This window comes from Nyctereutes procyonoides, unplaced genomic scaffold (assembly GCF_905146905.1).
Source record: "Nyctereutes procyonoides isolate TBG_1078 unplaced genomic scaffold, NYPRO_anot_genome, whole genome shotgun sequence".
Classification (NCBI taxonomy): Eukaryota; Metazoa; Chordata; class Mammalia; order Carnivora; family Canidae; genus Nyctereutes; species Nyctereutes procyonoides.
In genome coordinates, this window is record NW_026575142.1 from 23,306,011 (window position 1) to 23,329,685 (window position 23,675).

Below are 23,675 nucleotides of genomic sequence, written 5' to 3' on the forward strand. Positions count from 1 at the left end.
AAGTAATAATAGAAAAGAAGCTAAGTGTACAATACAAAAGATATATCATAAAAAGGGACTATGACAAATTGGGTTGAGAAAATTCTAGACACTTGTGTATCGAATGAAGTGGTGAATCGTTTCTTAGTAAAAATATCTAATTTCTGGGTCAGGAGCCCTACACAACTAAAATGAGCAGCTTCCTCTAGGAAAAACTAATTTTTCACAAACTTATTCTCTGTTGAAAATATAGAACCAGCCATGAATAGATGACTTATGTCTCCTCAAATGAAGCAAGTACAGGAGAGAATATTATATTGATAAGTCTATCAAACTGATAAATACTGTGTAATTGAGGCAACTAATTGCTACACGAAAATATAAATGCCAAATAAAATATATAATTAAGCCCTTTTTTCATTGATGGTTTCTTTAAAAACCCTAAAATTTGAAGAATGGAAATAATATCAAATAGAAGACAAAATTGTATTTTTCCTACCCATTAAAGGGGGCCACATCTAAAAACTAATAGAATGAGGAAAATGCATTCTTTTTTTTCTGCTCTAATATCTGTTGCTATGAAATATTTGCACAATGTGGAAGATAACTAAATATGTGTTCTTGCTAATCAAGTTTAAGAGACTTTCACTTTATTATTTTAAGTAAAATATATTTAAGTTTCATTTTAAATTATTTATAAGTATATTTGGGTTTTACATGTCTTCTATTTTATAGCAGGGGTCTAGGATCACCAGTCTGATTCACACACACACACACACACACACACACACACACACACACATTTTGCTTGATAAAAAGTTTTTCATGGGATTTAGGAGGACCTCAATTAAACAAAAAAATTATTGATTTAGCAATATACAACCAAACAGCAAACAAAGGCATTGTATGTTTTAATCTTATTTTAAAATCTGAGTCAGTTTGACTCACTATAAAAGTTGATCTTAAGCTCATATCCCCAAGTAAACCTTAACTAATACATTTTCACTTCTCTTATCAGTTTAAGATTATTTTTGTTTAAATATAAATCTACTTAATTCATTCTTGCCATCATTGTCAAAAATCTGTGAAATATTCACACTTTACTAAACTTAAATATTGCCCAACAAGAAAACAGGCCTACATCATTTCTTTTATTTACAGAAAAATTATGAACTTTATCTTTTATTAATTTATAAATGATTACACTGAAAGTCAAAACTCTACATGAGATCTTAATTTTTTCCAGATCTTTCAACTTTATCCCTTAGCAAGTATTTTAAACTTTTGTCAGACTTCTCATGACTTTTAACGTCCAATCCACTCATTTTTCCCCACAGATAACCTCACCTCCCATGCCTCAGAGCAAGGGGGAAGGTGCCAGTGGGAAATCCTTTAACAAGCTGACCCTCAACAAAAAAATTTCCCAACAACATCAAACCGAGGCTTAGCAACCCACTTTCTCTTCCATCCCTTCAAAGACTGTCCTCACCAATCCCAGCCCCTTCACCCTATTGGCTTTTTCCCTTTTGCTCACACTCACGTGGCTAAGAATAGCCTGTAGTTCAACGGATATGTTGTTTAGATCACATAATACTTTCTAAAAGTTTTAATTAGTTAAGTTTGTTGCCAACATCTAAAAATTGGAAGACTACACGTAAAAATGAAAATTTTGGCTGATTTTGGAAAACATGAGTATCTGACTACATGTTTGCAATAAACCGAAACAGAATACTGGCCACACCTTTGATGGGGTGTGCACTCTCCAATTTGCCACAATCCTCACCTGACCTTCTTGTCTGTTTCTATCTGGCTTCCATCATTTTTGTTAGTTGTCTCTTCCTGTCGGCATTTGGATTTTTCATATCTACACACTCATTTTCCTTATTTCCTTCGTTCCTCTGCTCACTACTATACCTGAACTCTCTGTTGTGCTCTCTCCATTGCCTTCTAGATTGAATGTACCTTATTAAATCTGATCCTCTTTGTTCTTTTGTGTTCCATGACACCATACTCCTTTGTTTCTTTTGAGCTCTGTGACAGCTAATTTAGTACCATTTTCCTATTCCCCTTACTCTGTTCATGAACACTGTTTGTTTATCCCCCAGAGGCTCCTCTTATTATCCTTCTCTTTAGTCATCTTATCTATATACCTTGGTTGGGCAAACTCATCTGCGATCTACAGGGTAAAGACCCCTCCACAAATCAGCATCTCCAGCCCATACCTTCCTCTAGACTTTCCTTATTACTTAGAACTTCATATATTCACCTGCCCACTGGGCATCTCCTTTGGAAGATTTTTAAATACCTAAAAAAATTTAGCATTTCAGGCTGAGATTTGTCTTTCCGTTTCCAAATGCCATCTGCCCATTCCATCAAAAACTCTTGCTCTTTCTTTATACATCCCAAATGGTGTCATCCAAGCTACCACAGCTGGAAACATGGGGATTATGCTATGCTAAACCTCTCCTTCTCTCTAATCCTCTCATCTCCCAACCAAAGAGTGATCAAATTTTGTCAAGCACCCTCTGTGGAAATCTCTCTTACACAGCCCGCAGTAATTGCCTACTAGGGCCCCAAAACATTTTTCATGGGCTGATGCACTGGTCTCATAACTGATATCCCTGCTTTCAGCCTCTTTGGCTCAGGATCAAATGTCACACTACTGTACATCAAATTATAATACCCAGCTTTGTATCTCCTTTAAATGATTCTTTGTTACTAACAAGAGGCAATTCCAAAGCAATCCAAAGCAAGGCATTATACAAAATACCTGTGGCAAGACCTCTGCTACTTCTTTAGCTTTATATCCCATCACTTCCCCCCATCACATCCCACGTTTTATACCACCTTGTTTGTATAACATGGTATCCCCTCTATTAGAATGCTTTCATCCCTCCAGGATACTTTCTCCAAAGAACTCTTCATCTGTGAAGCATTCCTAACTTGCCCAGATAAATTTACCTGTTCCTGCCTCTGTGACGTCATGGTACCTCACACCTGTCTTTACATATCTGTTTGCCTAGTGGACAAGTAACATAAATGATTGGAGAAGGCCATGAATAAAAATAGAGAGAAGGGTGAGGTCTGTGGAGAACTGGAAAACACCTACCTTATCTAAAGTGGCCAAGAACCCTTCAGTTCTAGATCACAGCAGGGATGTTGTATTTTCTTCCATGCAGTCCCAATCTTTTGCAAATAATAAGCATCGAATACATTTTTGTAGAATATGAAAACAAATGAAAGTTATTTTTTATTGAGTAGTTTTCTTTTTAAATTTTCCTACTGAAAGAGCATTAGCCAATGATTCTCCAAGTGTGAGACCATCAGCATTACCTTGCAAGATGTTTGAAACACAAGTTCTTGGGCCTTACACCAGAAAAACTGAGTCAGGAACACAGAAATTCAGCAATCTGTGTTTTAACAAACGCTTCACATCACTCTGATAGCCACTAAAGTTGGAGAACTACTGGTCTAACTTAATTAATGTTTACATAAAACTACAAAGATAAATTTTAAATGAAACTAAAAGTAAAAATATAATAAAGTTAAATTTTATAGTCTCTTATTCTTACAGTTCTTTTCAAAAGTGCATTTTTTTCATCTAATTTAATCTTATTAAGGTGTGACAAAGAAGATCCCATTATCTTTGAAATGATTGAAATTATAGTCTCCAAATCAAAAGAGAATGTCTACTTTTATGCTTATTAAAATAAAAGTTTGAATTACTCAAAAAGCTTCAACTGAAGCTAAGTCTATGCACACAAAATGCAGCTGATAATTTAGGCAATTATCTAACTAATTTAAACCAGTAAAAATGTATTCATCTGCTTTGGATACAATATTCTGAATAATTGACACATAAAATATATATTTGCCTGAATAGCTACATTACTCCCTCAAATTTGCATCTCAGTTTTAAGACCTCAAGCTAGGGAACAAAGAAATTTTCTATATGCTGGTTTATAAAGGGGCATTCACAGTGTTTTTACTATTCTCCATTGGAGCTGAAAGTTATTCTTTAATTCAAAGATGAAGAGCTGCAGTAGTAATATAGAGTTTCTCCCTCAGTAAGCATTACTGTAGAAACAATCTATTATTCAGATGAATTTAATTAAACGTTTCACAATGTAACTAATATTTACTATTATCATAGGTTTGGAGGTTTCCTTTTTTTAAAGGTTAAATTTGATCTAGAAAAGGAACTATGACATGGTTGCTAAAAGAATCTGGGAAAAGTTCAGTCACAGGTTGCAATCAACTTTACATTCCCTCCCTAGGATTTAGGCAAAATACATATTTCTAAGATCAGGAAAATTGCTGGCAGTCGAAAAAAATTTTGTTTTATCTCTTTATTAACAATGAATGTTAATGACCGTCTAAATCAGCATATTCATGCCAGAGACTCCTCCTGTGCATATCATTTGGAAACATTTGTTACCTAGCAACACCCAAATCAGGGACAGTGCCTGTTTATACTGCATTTGGGCAACTGGTGTCTTTAACATTTGTGTTTGGAATGCTCTATCAAGAGAGTCCTCGTCAATGTGATGACTCTACAGTCATGCCAGGTCCAGTTTAAGTTAAGATGTTTTTACAGTTTGACAATTTAAGGTGTTTCACAATTTGAATGGCTTCTTTAAGTTGCCATTTGGAAAAGGAAGAAATCTATTGAAGAGAAACACAGTAACAGTACCACTAAGTGAAATATTGATATATTAAGTGGTTATCACATAGAAACTTTATTAGGTACAAATACTGCTGATGTATTTGCTTTCATTTCCAGTCCCTCTTCACTGAGAGAGTTTAACCTTGAGTGGCTGAAAGCAGCCCACCGCCCTGTCCTGTTTTTTGCCTTATCTCCCTTATCCCAAACCTGTCTTCTCTTCTTCTTTGCTTTCCTGGTGACTTGGCCAAGTGCCTCTCAGACATCATCAGCATTTGTGAACCTGTTCCAAGTTCTCTGCTGCTGCTGCAGCTCCCGTAATTGCTGTCACCACTACTATAGCACTAACTTCCCCCACTTCCATGCATGTGTGCCATGGGCTACTGGGTTAGAACTTGCATTTCTTCAAGACTCTAATTTGGTCTTACAGTTACTGCCTTACTGTAAGTTGCTGCTTTTTCTTTGGTATCTCTCACTCTAGGAATCTCCCAGGAGTGTTTGTCTTTCAAGGCATTACTGACCACATTTGCTCCTTGAAAGTGTCCCAAATTTAGTTTCAGGTTTACTAAATGGATGGACTCCCCAGTGATCTTTTTCCCAGTAAAACTACTAACCACTGCCTTCTTTGACAATATTATGAGTTGTTCTAGCAGCCTGTGGGCAGCATCATATACTCATTACTACACTTAGGAGTAGGAAATGCTCATCTCCTTGCAGGGTGCCTCTATGGAAATCTCTCCCTAAAAAGACAAGGCAGATATGTCAGTTACCTTCCCTGTTTCTCCCATCAAATTTGATCGGTTGCTCTTTCCCTGACTCAGAGATTAAAGTCATGTTTCTCTGCACATTCAGAGCTATTTGGCTGGAGAAAATCCTCACAGTGATGTTAAGGCTTCCAATTTAAGTGTCAGATGTGCGAACACCATGATTTTAGAAAGGTACATAGACAGTAATTCACAAATCCTTATGTTGTATGATAATAGCTGATAGTAGACCTAATTCAGACAATAGGTTTTTTTCAGACCAAAATCTGGGTATCGTTCCTACTCTGCATTGTGGACACTGTGCTGCTCAGCCAGACACCTTCCCCAGGACTGGGACAACCCTGATGCTGGGAATATTGGCTGCTGAGTGCCCACTGCTCTGCTTCTCGTTGAGAATTGTAGGTCAAAGCAGAGAACTTCTTTATGTAGATTATGGGCCTTCTTGTGGGGTGGCTATAGCAGGTGACTGGCTGCTGCAGGGAGAAGAAAGCCAGATATCTTGACTTGAATTTGCTATCACTCCAAAGGGCTGTTCTAGCTCCGGGGCTCCCAGGAGGGCTGGCTGAAGCTCCCATTGTATTTGCATAAGAGTTTAACTGCCTCAGCCCAATCCAGTCTTCCTCCTTTTCTTCAGGCATAGCTCCTGAGAATACTGGGTCCCACCTCTCACTACTTTTACTCCTTTGTGAGGGGAAATATCTCTGCTCATGGTTACACAACATCCCCCATTTCCCGCTCCTTGTGCATGTCTCCCCCCTTACCCTGCGGTATCGTCTAGTTTGCATGACTTCTTGAACTAAAGTTTCTTTCTACTCTTTAGTCCATAATTCAACTAAGCAAAACCAGGCAAGAGTAAATTGTTTCTGATTTATATTTAACCGGGGTTTCATAGTAAAATTATTAAATAATCAAAGTTCTAAGGATTTGCAGAAATGAAGAAAAGTTGAATGAAAGGATTGATTGGGAATTTGTAATTATGAGGAAATTCAATGATTAGGAATATATGGAGGACCTTTTGGAAATATTTGTTTTTCTTCAAGAAATATTATTTATAATATTCCTAGATTAAATTAGAAAAAATTGTTTTCTTCCAAATTCAAATAGAAAGAACCAGCTCCCAGAGGAAAGGATAAAAGAGAAGGAGAGAAATAGAAGTTCAGATTGATGAGGTCTTTTCTATTCGGAAAAGTTTAGTAAAACCTTATTATAAAGTCCCATTACCACAGGAGTTACGGTAGAAATGTAGCTGTGATCATTATGATTTTGTGGAAACTACGATTAGCATAAATATATAAGCAAAGAAACTCAGAACTAGAAGGAATGTTAAGAGTTAACATCCCGGGGAACTCCAGGGGAGGTTAGCAGTAGAAGGTTAGTAGTAGAAGGGTTTTTGTTGAAGTGGGGGATTTTGTTATTCATCCTCTAAGATCAAAAATAAAATTGTGTATATGCATTTATCTACATTTAATTAGAAGTGAGTAATGGGTCTCATTAAATCCTCAATTTGAATGTTTATGGCCCAAGAAAACACGAAGTCTTGGGTAAAACTGAAATTAAATAAAAGGAACTGCTGTTTTATTCTGACTTTATCCTGATTTCCTGTTTGGCCTTGGGCCATGTATTCAACGTGTTTGTGTATATAGATTGGAGTCATAATTCCAGGCTTTTAAGACAATGATAATGGATTATCTATGTGCTTACTTGAGTGAGAAGTAAAAAGCTCTCAGTTAGATATGACGCAGGATACACGAAGATGAAGCTTCCAAACTTCTATTAGGCAGCTCCCTACAAGGGATATATTCTGAGAAAGACACTGTAGCAGTAGTTCATTCATGTGCGTTAGAAACTTAGGTACGTCTTAAATGAAAATCATGTTCGTGTAAGCAGTTATCTGTACTTAAAATTATTTGGGAGAGTGTAAAAAAACTAGTAAAAACTCTTATTCTGTTGTTCTTATGTCAGATTTATGAAACACTTTAGTAGATAAAAGGCTAAATAGTGTCTGTTTTAGTAGTTTAAATTAGAAAGCAAATATAGTACAATTTAGAGACTTAACTTATAGGGGCATTTTTCAGTGTTAAGAACTATGACAGGATTATACTCATCTATGTTTTATATTTCATGCCTGAAAGTGGTAGCATTGAGCAAAATTCTCAATGTGTATTCTTTCCGGATGAGCTGCAGTTAGACAACTAAATCTGTAATGCAATATAACATGGTCATATGAAGCTAGTGATGCAGAAAAGACCATCTGCACCACCTTGGTTACAAGCAAACCACAGGAGCAAACTAAATGCCTTGTGAGGTCATTAATTTAAGAAAGGCAGTGAATTGTTTTTAAAGGAGGAGGGTAATGTAACTGATGAAAAATGAATAAAAGTAGGCATTGACCTTCAGTGCATTGTAATTAGCTTGCAGAATTGATTTGCAAACTGCTTTATAAGTCAATTCCATGTGCATTAAAAACTAATCAAGTGACTTTGATGCAGTTCAGTGATTTTTAACTTGGCAATTTACTTGAGCATATAAGAGTTGTTGGTAGAATTATGTAAGAATGCTTGCAAAACAGTTACTGTGATACACTGTTGTTTAATCTTATTTGCGCAGATGGGTTACTCTCATTTACAATTTATTAATCTAGAACTTTAAGGTGAACATATTTGGAGTTTGTGGATTGTGTCATGTCTTTTATCAGAAAGATAAATTCTGTTAACTACAGTATTCAATACTGTATCGTTAAATAGGAGTTACTGTATTTAACAGTGTTAACTACTGGTAGCCCACAAATGACAGCTTACAATAATAAATTAGCCTGCTTAATTCTAAAATTTTCTGTAATGGGTATTTTGTATAAAACGAGGAGTTTGGAAGCACTTTTGTTCTAAGACCAGAATGGTACCAATTACTAACCTCTGAAAAAGGCAAACTTAACAGTAAGAGTTGCATCAGGTACAAAGGGCAAAGGAGAGAGTTCACCATTTCCTTGAACTACTGACTTCTACCCAAGCAACCATTTTTGGTAAAAATGGGTCAATACAATTCCAGAAGGCTATTATCTAATTAAGTTGGTCAGAACAATTAAATATCCTGGTTTTCCACAGTCAGAATCGAAGCACCTTATCAGATTAGCCTCTGCTTATAGAAATTCATTTGTCATGCTCAGGCATTCTATCAGAGGTGGGATTTGGTAAGCAAAATAGTCAAGAGCCCTGCCCTCATGAGGCCTGTAGTCCACTGGGGGACAGAAATGTTCATCAGGAAAAGGGCTAGAATTGGAGAGATAGATCATGGGATTGGATTTGCTATGGGATTTTGAGGCGTCTCTAAGACTTCTAAGTGACGATGTCAATGAGGCCAAAAGATATGCAGGTTTGGAACTAAGAGAGGAGGTCTGGGCTAGAGATGTAGATTTTTTAGTCATTAGATTAAATACGGAATTGAAAGTATGTGTGTAGGTAAGACCATTTACTGGAAGAGTGTATTTAAATAAAATGCAGAAAAGTCTATGAGTTTTGAGAATGTTCTTCCATGTTTTAAAACCATCCTCAGGGCACTGAGGAAAAGTTCACAGTAAATGTATTAAAGGTAATGGTGCCCGTGACACTTAAAGAATAGAAGGAAGTAGATAATATTATGGCCCAAAGACTCCAACTGACTGACCAGAAGGGCAATGTGTACTTGTCAAGCCATGGGGCAGTGTGGATGTAGACTATTGCACTGACAATAGGATTTACAGACTCTGCAGTTTCTTGGAGACAATACTTAGAAAAGCTTTGAATCACACAATATGGTTTGGATGTTTCATCTCTTCATTTCTTTTAGAAGTTTCTCATTATATCTTTTAGAATTTTATAAGGAATTATATGCTTGATGTAACAAACAATAAAGATATATAAAGAAGAATGCAATACATTACCCTCCCCTACTTCTAAACCCACTTAGCCAGTCAACGTTACGAGCTTGGTGTGTGTCCTTCCACATCTTTCTCTACTGCTATACAATTTCTGTGGACAAATGCAGCCTTTTATTATTATTATTTTTTAAGATTTTATTCATTTACTCATGAGAGACAGAGAGAGAGAGAGAGAGAGAGAGAGAGAAAGGCAGAGACACAGGCAGAGGGAGAAGCAGGCTCCATGCAGGAGTCCAACATGGGACCCAACCCCGGGACCCCAGGATCACACCCTGAGCCAAAGGCAGGTGCCAAACTGCTGAGCCACCCAAGGATCCCTAGCCTTTTATTATTTTTAATGAAATCTCATAAACATAATAAACTGAAACTTGCTTTTTCACCTAACTCTATATTTGAATAAACCCCTAATTCTAATCAAAACATTATGTATATATATAAAGTATATATTAAAAGCATATATATATACTTTTTAAAAATATTCCAAAGTATAAAAATGCATAATTTATTCAACCATTCTCCCTTCTAATGGATATTCAGACTGTGTCTTGATTTTGTGCCTTTGTACTATCCTATAAATGAGAGATTGCTGAGTAAAAGGAAAAAGTATGTATTTTCATTTTAATAGATATTGTACAATGACTTTCCAAAAAATTTGTGGCTATTTGCACTCCCACTAGCAAAGTGCCACAATGCTCACCAGCATTTTTGCCATCACTACATGTTATGTGGTTGATTTTTTAAAAATTTATTGCTAAAGTGAGGAGTGGAAAATGATAGGCTCTTGTTTTTATTTGCATTTTTATTGCCACTGAGTTCATGCATTTATTAACTAGTATTGTAATTTTAATACCCACCTTTTAATGTTAGATTTAGTTGTCCTTCTAAGCATCAACCACTGAGATATGTGTAACATTCAAGCCATAGTCTCAGATTTTGGAAGAAAAAAATATCAGGAAAGAGAAATTCTTATATTTACACCTCTATCTGAAGCCAAAAGCCTTTCAAAAATTTCAAATGGAGTGAGGGATGTTTTCATACACAATTGACCCCACTTTTCCAATCTACATCTGACTCACAGTATTATCTAATAGAAACCTTCTAGATATGACAGGCCAACTTATCCCCACCTCATTCTCTTCCTTCTTATTTCCAGTACTATAACCTTCTCCCCCATGTATGTACATATGCATTATAACTTTTCCTCTGTCTCTTTTACATATGGTGCCCCATCCCTTTTCTTTTCCAAACTGTATTCTACGCTTCAAATTTCCTTAAAAATAGTTCTATGGTGTTTTTAACAATATGGGATATCTAATAATGTGTAGTATGTCTTTATCAAAATAAGAGACTTGTGTCATCCAAGTAATGCTTTTATGTCACTGGAGTATATTTAACCATCAGAGACATTATTTTACTATTATTTTACTATTTTCTTACTGCTTGTATGGTGATTCATATTAGTCTCAGAAGTCTTCTATAATATCCCTCATTCCAACTATAAATGACTTAATTAAGTATTGTTAATAACTCTTTTTACATGTTATTTAAATTTGAGTCAATGATACTTATTCATTTGTCATAAAGGGATATGTTTACACAATGTATATGTGTGTGTGTGTGTGTGTATATTTGTCTTGTAATAATGTTTTTTCTGTCTCTATTTATAGGGAAACTTTTTGGGTTCAAATTCCCTGCTCTGAGAGTTCTCACTTACAGAAAGCAGTCTTTGCCACAAGAAGACCCTGATGTGGTAGTAATCGACTCATCTAAACAGAGTGATGATTCAGTAGCCATGAAGCACTTCAAGTCTCCTACAAAAGAGAGCTGCAGCCCCTCAGAAGCAGATGATACAAAAGCCTTGATACAGCCCAGCAAATGTTCCCCTTTGGTGAATATATCTGGACCTCTTGACCATTCCTCTCCCAAAAGGCAATGGGACCGACTCTATCCCGACATGCTGCAGTCAAGTACCCAGCTGACTCACTCCAGATCAAAAGAAAGCATTTGTAGTATACGGAGGGCTTCTTCAGTTCATGATATAGAAGGATTCAGTGTTCACCCCAAGAACATATTTAGAGACCGACATGCCAGTGAAGGTATGTTTGTTTTTTTAAGAAATGGAAATATATATTAATGGATAATGAAAGTAATTTCCATATTGTTTTTATTTTTGACATTAATCCCTATCCCTTGGGGGGAGAAATGTGAGTAAATAATGGCAATTTAAAATGAGAACCCTACATTCAGAGTTGTTACTGGTATCCTCTTTGAACCATAGTGAATAATTTGGTTTCTTCTGGCTTCTTTTCTGTGTTTCTGAAATGGTATGATAACCATTATCTGCCTACTTTATGGAGTGTTAATTAATGCTTTATATAAAATATCGGGTGATGACCCTATCATCTCAAGCATAATTAATTTTGCTGCATTTAGCCAGTAGGCAAGCCCTGGGCAGAATGAGTGGTGTGCCTTCACAGGCTTCTTTTATTAACCAAGTCTTTCCAAAGGAAGAGGTGTATAAAATGTAATGTACTGAGTGATCAGAAAGGTATACATGATGACTGGGTGGGGTGGAATTAGGAAGGAGGAAGGGGAAATGTGTAGGGGGAAAAAAAACAAACCCAAACCCTGAGAGTATTGAAAAACCAAACTTGAAAACTAAAGCTAGAGCAAGTCAGAATTCTCTTATTTTTCCCTGGCCTCTTGGTGTTCACCCTCTTACTTTAGCCAGTAGTGAAAACAGCAATGCTCAAAAGACAGTGACCAAAAAAATTCACCATTAACGTGATGATTGTCAACATTTACTGATTATTTACTGTGTGTGAGGCAATGTAAATGCTTGACACACATTAACTCTCATTTAGTTCTTCCAACAACTCTATGAGTTAGGCATTATTATTAAGCCCCGTTTGATAAATGAGGAAAGTGAGGCTTAGATTTGCTAAAATAAATAATTGGTCCAATACAGAGGACCAGAGTCGGCTTTCACACCCAGGACCACCCATCTCCAGAGTCCACAATCCTCCATGAAGTGCTTTCTTGTCGTAGAAGGATTCTGTGGATCACTGAACTTTCCCCCAGGGTTGAAGATGCAGAGTACCTGATGGATGGATGTATCCATCCCACTTTTCTGAATTCCAGGAGTTTGGGTTCTGGAGAGGCCCACTGTCCTTTCTTGTGATATCCCTTTCTGTGTGTGCCCATCATCATGGCTACAGCTGTGAGTTTTCTTCTCAAAACAGAAATCTGATCACTGGGCTCATAGTGTAGGCTAGTAGGCCAGCTGGCCACACTTATTTTTCAAGGTTTTCTAGCTCTTTCAAGATTCCTTCCCCTACTATAGATTCTATTTTAAACTTACACAGAGATAATTGCTTTTTCCCAAAAATGTATCACACATTTTCTTGCTTCATTAGTTTGTTCTGATAGGAATAACTCTTACCCACTTTGTCCCTCCTCATTCTGCCTCTCATAAGTGTAAGGACCCATTTCCCCTTCCCAAACCAAAAGAATTAAACGATTTCACACCTGATGTGTACAAAGCAGTATTTGCACATATTATAGCATTTATTGCATTCTACCTTTATTCCACAGTATAAGCCTGTCATTTCTGTTGGATATGCAAAGCAATAATTATGCTTCTGTGAGCTCTCCCAGTGCAGTAATCTGGGCATAGTTAGCTCTGCAGCCTCCGTATCGCAATTGCCTTTTTCATGGCAGGAACTCAATAAATGTTGGTGTGAAATTGAAAGGATGATGCTCATGAAGTATGTTTCAAAATCATACACAACAGGAAATGGTTATATTCCATAATACTTGAATTATGTGGGGGAGCTTTATTTAAAAGGCACAGTGAAGATGAGAAGGCAGAAATGATGAAGGAAAATGAAGTGGCAGGAAGAATTCAAAAAGAGATAAATCAATATCACAAAAATAGAAGGAAGAGTTTTCCATAGATAAGTTTGAGAAACTGTATATGGTACAAAAGCGATTAGTACATCCATTTTAATCTATAGTCTAAAGAAGAGCAAAAAGAAAAGAAAATCAAGGACAATTCCCAGACTGAATAATCATCTAAGGCCCCCATACCATATAGCAATGGTATATAGGAATCAACATCTCCTGACTGAATGGAACCTCTGAAATTTGATCTTTGAGCAATGAATCCCAACGGGTGATTCAGATAAATCCAACAGGGTGATTCAAAGGACTGACATACGTTTTAGTTTGTCCAGTTAGCGCAAGCATCTTTAGGAATCATACTGACTTCTGAAATTGGCCTTATTGCCCGAGTTACAGTATAATAACATTCTTATATAATAAATGATATACGATCAGAGCATAGTACAGACTTCACCTGTCGTTTGACAGTGGTGCTGAGTAGGTCAGATCAGATCTCATGATTTCACTGAATTTTCAATTCTCTGTTGTCTCTATTTAATACATAGTTGCTGGAACGATTATGGGAAAGGATAATCTAACATTTCTGGACTTCTCAATTCAGGACTGTCAGTAGTGAGGTCATCCTTGATTTTCTTCCCGTACCCAAGCTATGTTATTTTCCAAAATGGTATCACTTCCTGGCAGATGCTCCAGTCATCTGGCTATTGATTAGTAAACTCAGAGAGTATTTGGTAGTTCAGCTTTAGAGCAATTTTAGCTACAAAATCACTGATTGGCATAGAAGAAACTGTACCTCCTAAGGCTGCATAATTTGATATATTTTAGAAACTGAGCTGCTGACAAAGAAAGATGGAAAGCTTTTTTTTAAAATGTATTATTATTTTTTTACCAAGTGTAGTTGACACACAATGCCACATGTGGATGAGATTTTTTAAATCGATTCTAGTTTCATGAATTCGTGTGCCTGGTGAGCACCTGAAATTCCACATGCAGGAGATTTTGAATTCAGATTATTGCCTCCTCATTCAAGAAGAGGAATTTCCTTCTACATGGGCTATCTTTATAGAACTTTAAGTAATTTACAGATAAAATAGTGCATAATATTTTGCATTATCCATCTATTCTATATTATCAAGTACCTTAGAACTCTACTTCTCAAACCATTCATGGTGAAGGACCAGAATTTTTTCTAATCCATCCCAAACGAATACATTTGTAAGTATTAAAAAAAAATGCACTCTTAGAAAAATGAAATAAAACAATAACATAGAAGATATAAACCCCTATTGTTTTATTATTAGATTGACCAGACATAAAATTACTTTGCCAAATTGCTACAAGGCTCTTCACTCTGATTTCTGCACTTACATTGTCATGGACAGATAACAAGGTCTCAACTGGCCCAATACAGACTGCATGCTCTTAGGATGTCAAAGCAGCAGTAACTATATAATGCAACTTTCAGTCAGGGATTTGGGGAGTTTGCAAATCTTTATATATAAATTTGAGGTTTGATAAGTAATGTTATAATTTTTAACTACGTGCAAGCAGTTGTTATTTTACTAATGACTTTGGGGCCCTGCTTCTGATGGAGATAATTAATTCTATGTAATCAAGATCTCTCCATTTATCCCTATTTGCCTTTATATGGTCCCTCAAAGAGGGCAGAATTGTCATGTAAGGTCACAACTTTGTGTATCTCTGTCAAAGGCAATGTCTACACTAGCAATTCAATATACCAACTATTGAAATTGCTTCGATCGTAAGCTTTGAAACAATGAAGATATATCCCAAGATTTTAAATAAGCACTGCACTAGCATAGATGTCAACAAATGTTGAACAGATTTTTCAAATCTTGGATATATTTGAATGGTTTTGACATGACTCCATTTATTTTAGGCTTGTTTGTTTCAAAACTAGTAATGCATATTTTGTTAGTAGCAAATATGCATCAAAGAGTCAGATTGCTAATCTCAAAATAAATCTGAAAACACTCCAATTTGAGACTTGAAAACAGCTCATGTTAATATAAATGAATTTCTTAAATATTTTAGGTACTGAGTGCCTTGTGAGAACATAAACTTAAAACTCTCACATTACTTTTAACAGTCAAATCTTTCAGTGACTTCTTACAATCATTTTTGCCTAAGAATGACTCTTTGAGTGCTATGTTGTATTTTCAAAATATACATTGAAGAACATTTGTAGGAGGGGCAGTTAAGAGAATTCTGATTAATAACTCAAGTTGGATTATTAAGGTAAGCTGTTGTCTTAGAAATATTTTTCCTTATTACTTTACTAGGTTAAATCATATGAAAAAAAATTACTTTACAATACCAAAAGTTGCACAGTCTTTCTTTGTAAATGATGGTTGAAGTGACACTAACATTGGCTTCTGACAAGATTGAAAATTTTTATCACAACTGTAGGCAGCTGGGAATGCCTTTATCTAAACCGTCATAATTTTAAAATCTATATCTTGGAATCCAGTTAAGTGAGATAAATGTTTCACGTATTTAAACATGCATGCTTATGATGGCAGATATCATTTTTGGTTTATGCATTTTACTGGATTGAATAGTGAAAAGTGCTAATTTCAAAGATGCATTTTCAGTCATTATATCCTGTTTACTCCTGATTGTTTTTACAGAGGTAATTCAGTGTATATAACATAATTTTAGTCTTCTTTTTATATTTCTTTCTTTTTTTATCCTTATGTGCTCAAAACAGACAATGGTCGCAATGTCAAAGGTAATGTACGAACTCAAATTTCATCATCTGATGCTCAAAGTGCCCCTTTACTTGGCATGTTAACTCGCCTGCTGTATGCCCTGTTCAATGCAACATCATGCTGCCCTTAGCTAGTCCAGGTGCCTGGTGGAGACATCATGGCTTGATTTTGTTGGAGACATTGTTACTTTCTCAGCTGTTCACCAAAAAGTTTATGAACTCCTTTTTTCCTGCAAGAAGTATAAGGCTAGGTTGACAATGAACACTTCCTGAATATTTAAACCATTTGGAAAGAAACAAATATCAAGCTAAATATATTCCAGTGTGAAAGAGGCACATAAGCCTATTTCAGCCAAAAAAAAAAAAAAAAAAAAAAAAACAACACCCAAAAAACAAAACAAAACAAAAAAATCGAGTGCAAGATTAAATAATCAAAGTGCTACATGACAGTATCACTTCACTTGTTCCTCTTTTGTTTCCTTAAAACTAGTTTCACGTTCCTGGATGGCAGGGGGTATGGTTTTAAGCTTACTGTAGTAGTAAATTGTACATGCATGAGAATCATTTCTATTTTTCTATATTACATTTCAGCCATTTTTAATTGTGTCCTATATTAGTCTGAAATCACTGGCATGACCTATAGCTACTGTAGGGCAATGTTTAAGTGGGCAATACCTCTGGATAAATCTGGATTTGACTAAAATTTGAAATTCACCTCTGTTTTTTCTACTATATCTTAGTAGATACAGGAATTCACAAAATATAGTAATCATATTATTCTCATTTAGTTGAAAACTTTTGGACTTAGTCTTTTAACATAGGCCATGCATGCTGCCGTGAGTGTGCATATAGTGACAATGACTCATTTTGTGCATGTGTGTTGCATGGACACGTCTCCACCAGTAACCGTCATTACTTAAAATTCACTGTTTTGGCCTCTTCTGTATGTCACTGCTACTCTGATCACTATGAAGTTTTGTATATTGATTTCTCAATTGCTTCCCTAATTAAGTCGGAGCTGCTCACAGTTATGAATTAATAACAGTAGACACTAAAGCTGTTTTCTGGTCAGCCATCCAGGGTGATTTGAAAAGAAAGGAAATTGTGGCAGCTTCTCCCCATACCAATTTTATTTTGCAAGCACTTCAAAAAGGGTCTGTACAGGTGACCTCCAATAGCAGGATGGTACTTCATCTACATGATTATTCTATCCTTGGCCTGTCTACTGTAATTTGTAAAAGGGAGCAAATTAGTGTCAGTGATGGTGATTTGCGTCGATATAATTCGGGATATAATGTCAAGAAACAGAATACAGATACCTCTTGCCAACTCATCTGTATGAAATATGACTGGCTTTAGCATTTAACAATTAGCAATTAATTATTATTAGACCTTGATTTTCCAGTGATCATTTAAATGCAATGAGAAATGAATCTAATTTTTCTCAATATATAGAAAACTGAGCTTGCCTATCTTCCAAACTAGTAGTTCACACAATTGCCATTCAAACTATATTAATTTTATTTTTCCCTCATAAATGAATCCATTTAATCTCCAACTCTTTTCCCTCAACCCTCCATTTTTTAACAGCTATAGTCTTTGAACAAAAATAAATTATCAAAATCAGAATTTGGGATTAGGAAACTCTAAACCATTGTCAAAAGTTTTCACATGTTAATACTTATGAAGTTAAACTCCCAAATTAGATTTTTTAAAACGTGCAAATTTAATTTTAAAATGAACATAAATGTATCCTCCAAAGTTTTCCTTATTTGTTCAGACTCTGGTTTTGAAACTATCAAAAAATACTTAAGTGTCTGGCTCTTTAAGGTTTTCGCAGAACAGGGGCCCTAGGTGGCTCAGGATTTGAGCATCTGCCTTTGGCTCACGTCGTGGTCCCAGAGTCCTGGAATCGAGTCCCCCACCAGGCTCCCTGTTTTGTTTCTAAACCACATTTAAATAAAAACTTTAAAAAATAAAAGACAAATTTCTATACTTCATTGTATACAAATCATAATTATAGTTGTTTTCAGTATCCAAATCACCCCAAAATAATTTTTTACCAAAATAAACTAAGTAATTCCAGCAGGACTTCAAGGCTTATTCTCCTCAGGCGAGGGTGTTGGCTAAATCCCTGACACAAGTGGTAGAGAAATTTTTACCTCCTGAAGATACCATTCTCTAACTTCCTTGGGAAATCTATTTTACTGCCTGTTACACGAAGAGCTAAACTAAATCCTTCTTGCTGAAATGCAATTTTCTCCCCCCTTTATCTATCCTGAGTTGACAGAGATACCAGCTGGTCACTTTTAATCTTGATGGAATATCACAGTATAAAAACTGCAAATCGGTACTTGGTCTTTTCTTCTAAAATGGAATCATTTCCATTTAACCTTCTTTCCTAGGATTAATTTTGTTTCCACTTAATAAATTCCCTTGGCACTCTGACTTTTTGAAATAAGACTTCAGAGATCTAACTGTAACCCATTATCAAGAATTGAAAAAGTTATTCAAATATATTGTGTATGCTGTTTATATGTACGTATGTACATAAATTTTTTAAACAATTTCTTTGATATTATGAGAGGTGAACCTAATCCTGCCTCACTCACATATTAACTGATTTTTACCTCCAATTTAATGGTTTCTCTGCTATTCTGCTTTTCAAATCATCCATATAAATTAACCCCACTTACCCTACTTAGTAAATAGGTCACTAATATAAGTTTGCCCCTCTATTGCTTCCACTTCCTTATTATTTCAGGTAACTCCGTATCCCACTGACAATGGTATGTTCAGTTCCCATCTTGTCTATGAATCGGACATATGAATCAGAAACAAATCTATTTGGAAGATTTATTACAACTTTCACCTCCTTAAGCCACAAAACCTATCAGACTTACAAAGAAAATCAGCTCATCTGATACAGCTTGTTTCTCTTAAGCTACACTGGCCATTACCAACTTTTTGTGACCTTATAAGAATTTGCAAATTGATTTTCAATGGTGATAGTTATCTTCTGAAAATTGTGTGTCATGCACTGAAAGATACAATATAAATATTGACCACAAATAAAATGATCACTTCTTGTCTATCTTTCTAAGTGTTAAACTGGTTGCCAGTGTTTTTTTGCAAAGTCCAATTACTAGACACTTCATTTGCATTTTTAGTGTTAAGTCACTTCAGCAATTTACATAAAGTTTTATTAAACTTTAGCCCAATAAACTCAGTAACCTAAGAAATATTGTATACAGACCTGATGATTTAATAACAATCTTAATTTTTTTTTGCTTTCCTTCTTTTGTGTCCCATTTGATCCTCGAGAGCAACAATCTTAAAAAAAGAAAATAGCATTATTATTTTTTTAATTATCAGATGTCCTTAATTATATATCAGCACCATCTAAAGGAAAATATATTCTCTTTCAGCTTCTTGTAACTTATGATAAATTCAAATAACCTCATCATAAAAATTTTAAATATCTTTAATGTAGAATTCTTCCCAGTTGTTGCTTTAGCCTCTGGCTTGATACCTAAATTCAGGATATTTCTTTGGAGCTGGAACCTGGCCTATTTAATATTTAATCAGACACTTGTAATATATTAGAGCTTTATCCAGCTGTTGGTTTAGTCTACTTGGTCACCTGTTTTTCATCTCCTTCTAGTATACTGGAACGTTTAACCTGGTCATCCATTTCGCAAATGTTTCTCTAAAGAACATCAAGTTCCCCTATGCACTTTTGAGTTTTACCTTCCTTTCTATTGAATCTATTATTTCCCTTTATTTCTGCCCATTTATTTTATTTAAATTCATTTACTTTGTTTTTCAGGTTATTCTCCTTTCTTTCATTAGAATCCTAAATCCCATCTGTTCATGATCACTCTCAGGGAGGCTGCTTTTCACCTTTAAATCCTCAACCAAGGCCTCTCTGAATATAGACCTAGGAGGTAGGAAACCCTGTATTCTGATTTCTAGCCCTTGATGCTTATTCCCCTTTGGCCTCATAGTCTGTTTGCTTAGGTTTAAAATTATTAAAATAAGAATATTGTGAATAATTAAAGTGTTGGAAAAAATTTCACTAGAATTTGGATAGGTTTTAGAGGAACCTAAGCTAATGCTGATCATCTTGCAGACTCAGACTTCTGCATATAAACATTTGCTTTAAAATCAGTGGAAAAAGCATAACGATCTTTGTTATGCAGGACGAAATAGATTGTAAATATCTAAGTAGCATGTGTGAATTATTTTAAGGAACATTTTAGGTTTTGCTGAATTCTTTAAATGGATAAATTTAAAAGAAAGCCTAGATTAAATCTTTAACATTAAGAACTTAAAAAAAGAGAAAGAGAATAAAGTAACAGTTCAGAAAGGTTGTCCGCCAGTAAATATGAGAAGCTAAAATATGGACTCAATGAAGTTATAATATTCTGAGGGCAAATCTGAGTATGACATGTATTGACCAGTGGTTTCTCAGCCCTATCAGATCCAATGTCCCTTTGTTTCTACAATATTTTATTATTTTCATTTTACTATCCTGTAACAATATTTAGACATAAGTTAACCTATTTCTAAAAGATCAACACTGTTCTTTAACCATAATGTAAAGGAGGAATACAAGAAAAGCAGTTGATAATAAAATGATATTTTTCTCAATGTGTTGATGTTCAAACATAAGTACACTAGAAGATATAATATGATTGGACATTTAAAAATGGCTTTTAAGGGCATTAAGTTGTCCAGATAAGTACTGGATAAGATGATGGAGCAGGAGTATTGGTAGATAACAAAATAAAAACCACTATTGGAATAAATAATAACAGATCATAATTATTTATATATGAATTTTAAAAACAGGAAATAACCAAATTGAATTATGAAAATACACCAAGATAAACTGGGGGAAAATGAGGAGGTATGATATTCTCACAAATGAACTGGCCCTTACCAGCTCAGTGTAATGTTAACATGATTCCCTATGCGATACTAATGAATTGCACTGAAGAAAGAAATCCCCCCAAATGTCAGAACATATAGTCTTCTTCCAATATTCAAGAAAGGTCTTGCCGACCATACACGTTCCTAAACAACGGGTTGGAACAAGAAATGGCAATCGAGACATTTAGGTGAAGTTGTGGCAGATCTCTAGAGAGTTACCAAAGTGAGACTGGAAACCAGCAATCTCAAGACAAATAATTTCAAATGTTTAGCTCTTACTACATAGTTTCTTTTAATTGAATCATGTATCATTTTACATATATAGAGAACAATAATATGAAATCTTTTTTGAAAGATATGTTATTAATGATTTTCACTGTGATTCTTATAATTCTCTGCAAATTTAATATTTGGCTCTAGCAGTGACCAAAAAAAAAAACGGACACACATCTCTCTGCTTACATATTTGCTCATAACATGCAAACACAGACTATAACCTTATCCCTGAAGTCTGAAATTTCATATTGATAATTCAAATGCCACAAGTAGCAGAGTTCCAAGTGATACGATTTTGCAAAATGGTGAACAACTTATGGTAAAGTTCTGAACAAAACGATCTAAAGCTCTTTCCCCTCCATGGTAGTTGTAGCTCTGGAAAGCTCAATACATATTAAAATCCTGTTAAAAGTAGATTGTGGAAAAAAAAAAGTAGATTGTGCTATTCATATGTGAAATGGGTTCAAGACTCAGATCATTATAAACAGGCTTTCACCTCCAGGAATGTCCCCTGGGACTTCTGGGACAGTTTTTCAAGATGAAAGAATAGCCACCTCCCATCATTATGACAAACAAAAATGTCCCCACAAATGCCTGTAGGATGAAGTACCGTCATATTCGAGACCTCTTGCTTATTGGTGTGGACAATTCAGTGGAGTTTATTGGAACTGGCCACAGGGACAATCAAAATGTATTTAACACTGTTTGCCTTAGTATCATAAATCATCCATGTTTTTGCTTGATTTTTTAAACAACTCTGTAGGCAATCAGCTACAGAAATCCACCACATAGAAGGATGATAGAGAAAGAGAATTAAAGGAAGGGTGTAAGGCTTTTAAACACAACTACATATCTGAGCTCAACTTTCTCTAATCTCTCAGTATCCCTGCGTGCCATAAAAGCACTTAATGAGTAAAATATGACATTAAAGAAAAGACATTATCTAAGAAGTCTAAAGTCATAGAATGTTTTATAAATTTTGAGATATAGGCCTGGAATGTAGCCATAGAATGATACAAAAAAGGAAACACTACCTAGGATATGTTAGAATAATAAATCAATGGTGTGTGGTGGAGACTTGTACAGAGACCTAGAGAATGGGGTTTCTGTCAGACTTGTCTGGGTGCTAGATTAATATGGTGCCACTTTGGGCTCATATTTCTCTCCTTGTCATATAAATAGAGAAGAGAGTATGAATCTATATGCAAATGAGAGCATACTGGACAATAAATGCCCAAAGAGCTCAATGACATTAGTCACTTAGATGGACTTCATCATGATCATGGATAAAACTCAGGGAATGAATAGAAATGCACCTCAAGGAACACTATCTACCACATAAGTGAAAATTCTCTTAAAATCATCTGAAACTTATATAATAACCTAACTTTTATAAACGAATATAGTGAGAATTTTTTCCAAATTAACTATGGACTAAGTGATGGATATTTTTTGTTAGCATTATATTTGAACCAAGTTGATTTATTATTGTGGTTCAAAATACACAACCTATAAATCTAATTTTCAGGTGTTTAGACCTTGTTTGGTGCATAAAGTGTTTTTTTTTATCCCTAAGATATATTCTTTTCATTCTGGACAGAAAAAAAAATAGCATAAGGCAAACTTTGCTGACTAGCAGGTTTAGTCACACAGTTTGTATGTTTTAAGCACTCTCCAAGGCAGCGAGATAATGGCTGGGTAACACTCATGGGCTCAGGATTTCTATAAAATTATCCCTGATGCTAGGCTTTAAGAGCTATATAACTATAAAAGTTGCAATACCCATTGTATAAGAAACTCTTTGGAGCATTTCCTGACTTCCATAAACAACACACAATAAGTTCAACTCAAGATGTAGCTGGTCGGTGTATTCATACTCAACATGGGGGCCTGGAGTCCTAGAAACCTGATAAATTGTCTTCATAGGAAGGAAATGAAATGTGAGAAGTGACTAAGTTTGGACAAACAGTACTACTAACTTCCAGATATAAAATGAATAAGTTCTGAGGATCCAACGTATAGCATGATAAAAAAAAAAAAAAAAAAAAAAAAAAAAGAGTAACCAGGTACTACCAACCCCAGCCCATTACCTGGCTATGTCACTTCAATTCTAAGTTATGTTTCTCAAGACATTCTTCTGGTAGGTTTTTATAGAGGCCCCCCCCCCACTTCAAAAGAAAGTCTTAAATTTAAATGAAAGTGGGGCGAAGGAAAGATTTTTAAAATTTCACATAGGACTCTAGAGTTTTTGATAGAATACACACACATACATACAAAGACATTGGCCTTTCTCAGTCTTATCTGAAATTCCCCCATCCCGGCTTACCTCTTCTAGAAGCTCTGTAAAACATCTCATACTAGTAATAGAAGCAGATAAAAAACTCAGCTGCTTGTCAGTTGTCATGGCCCAGAGAGGGCAGTAATGCATATTGGAACTAGGTAGACAGCCTGTTCAGAAATTTCATGGCCAACATGATTTTAACCCTTAGGCAAGTCCTTCCCCGAATAATC

At 35.3% G+C, this 23,675-nt stretch overlaps 1 protein-coding gene across 1 annotated transcript in view; it reads left to right on the plus strand.

Annotated features, from left to right (window-relative positions):
• Positions 1-23,675, plus strand: part of KCNH7 (potassium voltage-gated channel subfamily H member 7) — a 486,463-nt gene that overhangs the window by 335,763 nt on the left and 127,025 nt on the right. The window contains exons 4-5 of the mRNA XM_055307883.1: positions 10,987-11,415; positions 15,954-15,974. Of these exons, the coding sequence (XP_055163858.1) occupies positions 10,987-11,415; positions 15,954-15,974 (450 nt within the window). The remainder of the gene's footprint in view (positions 1-10,986; positions 11,416-15,953; positions 15,975-23,675) is intronic.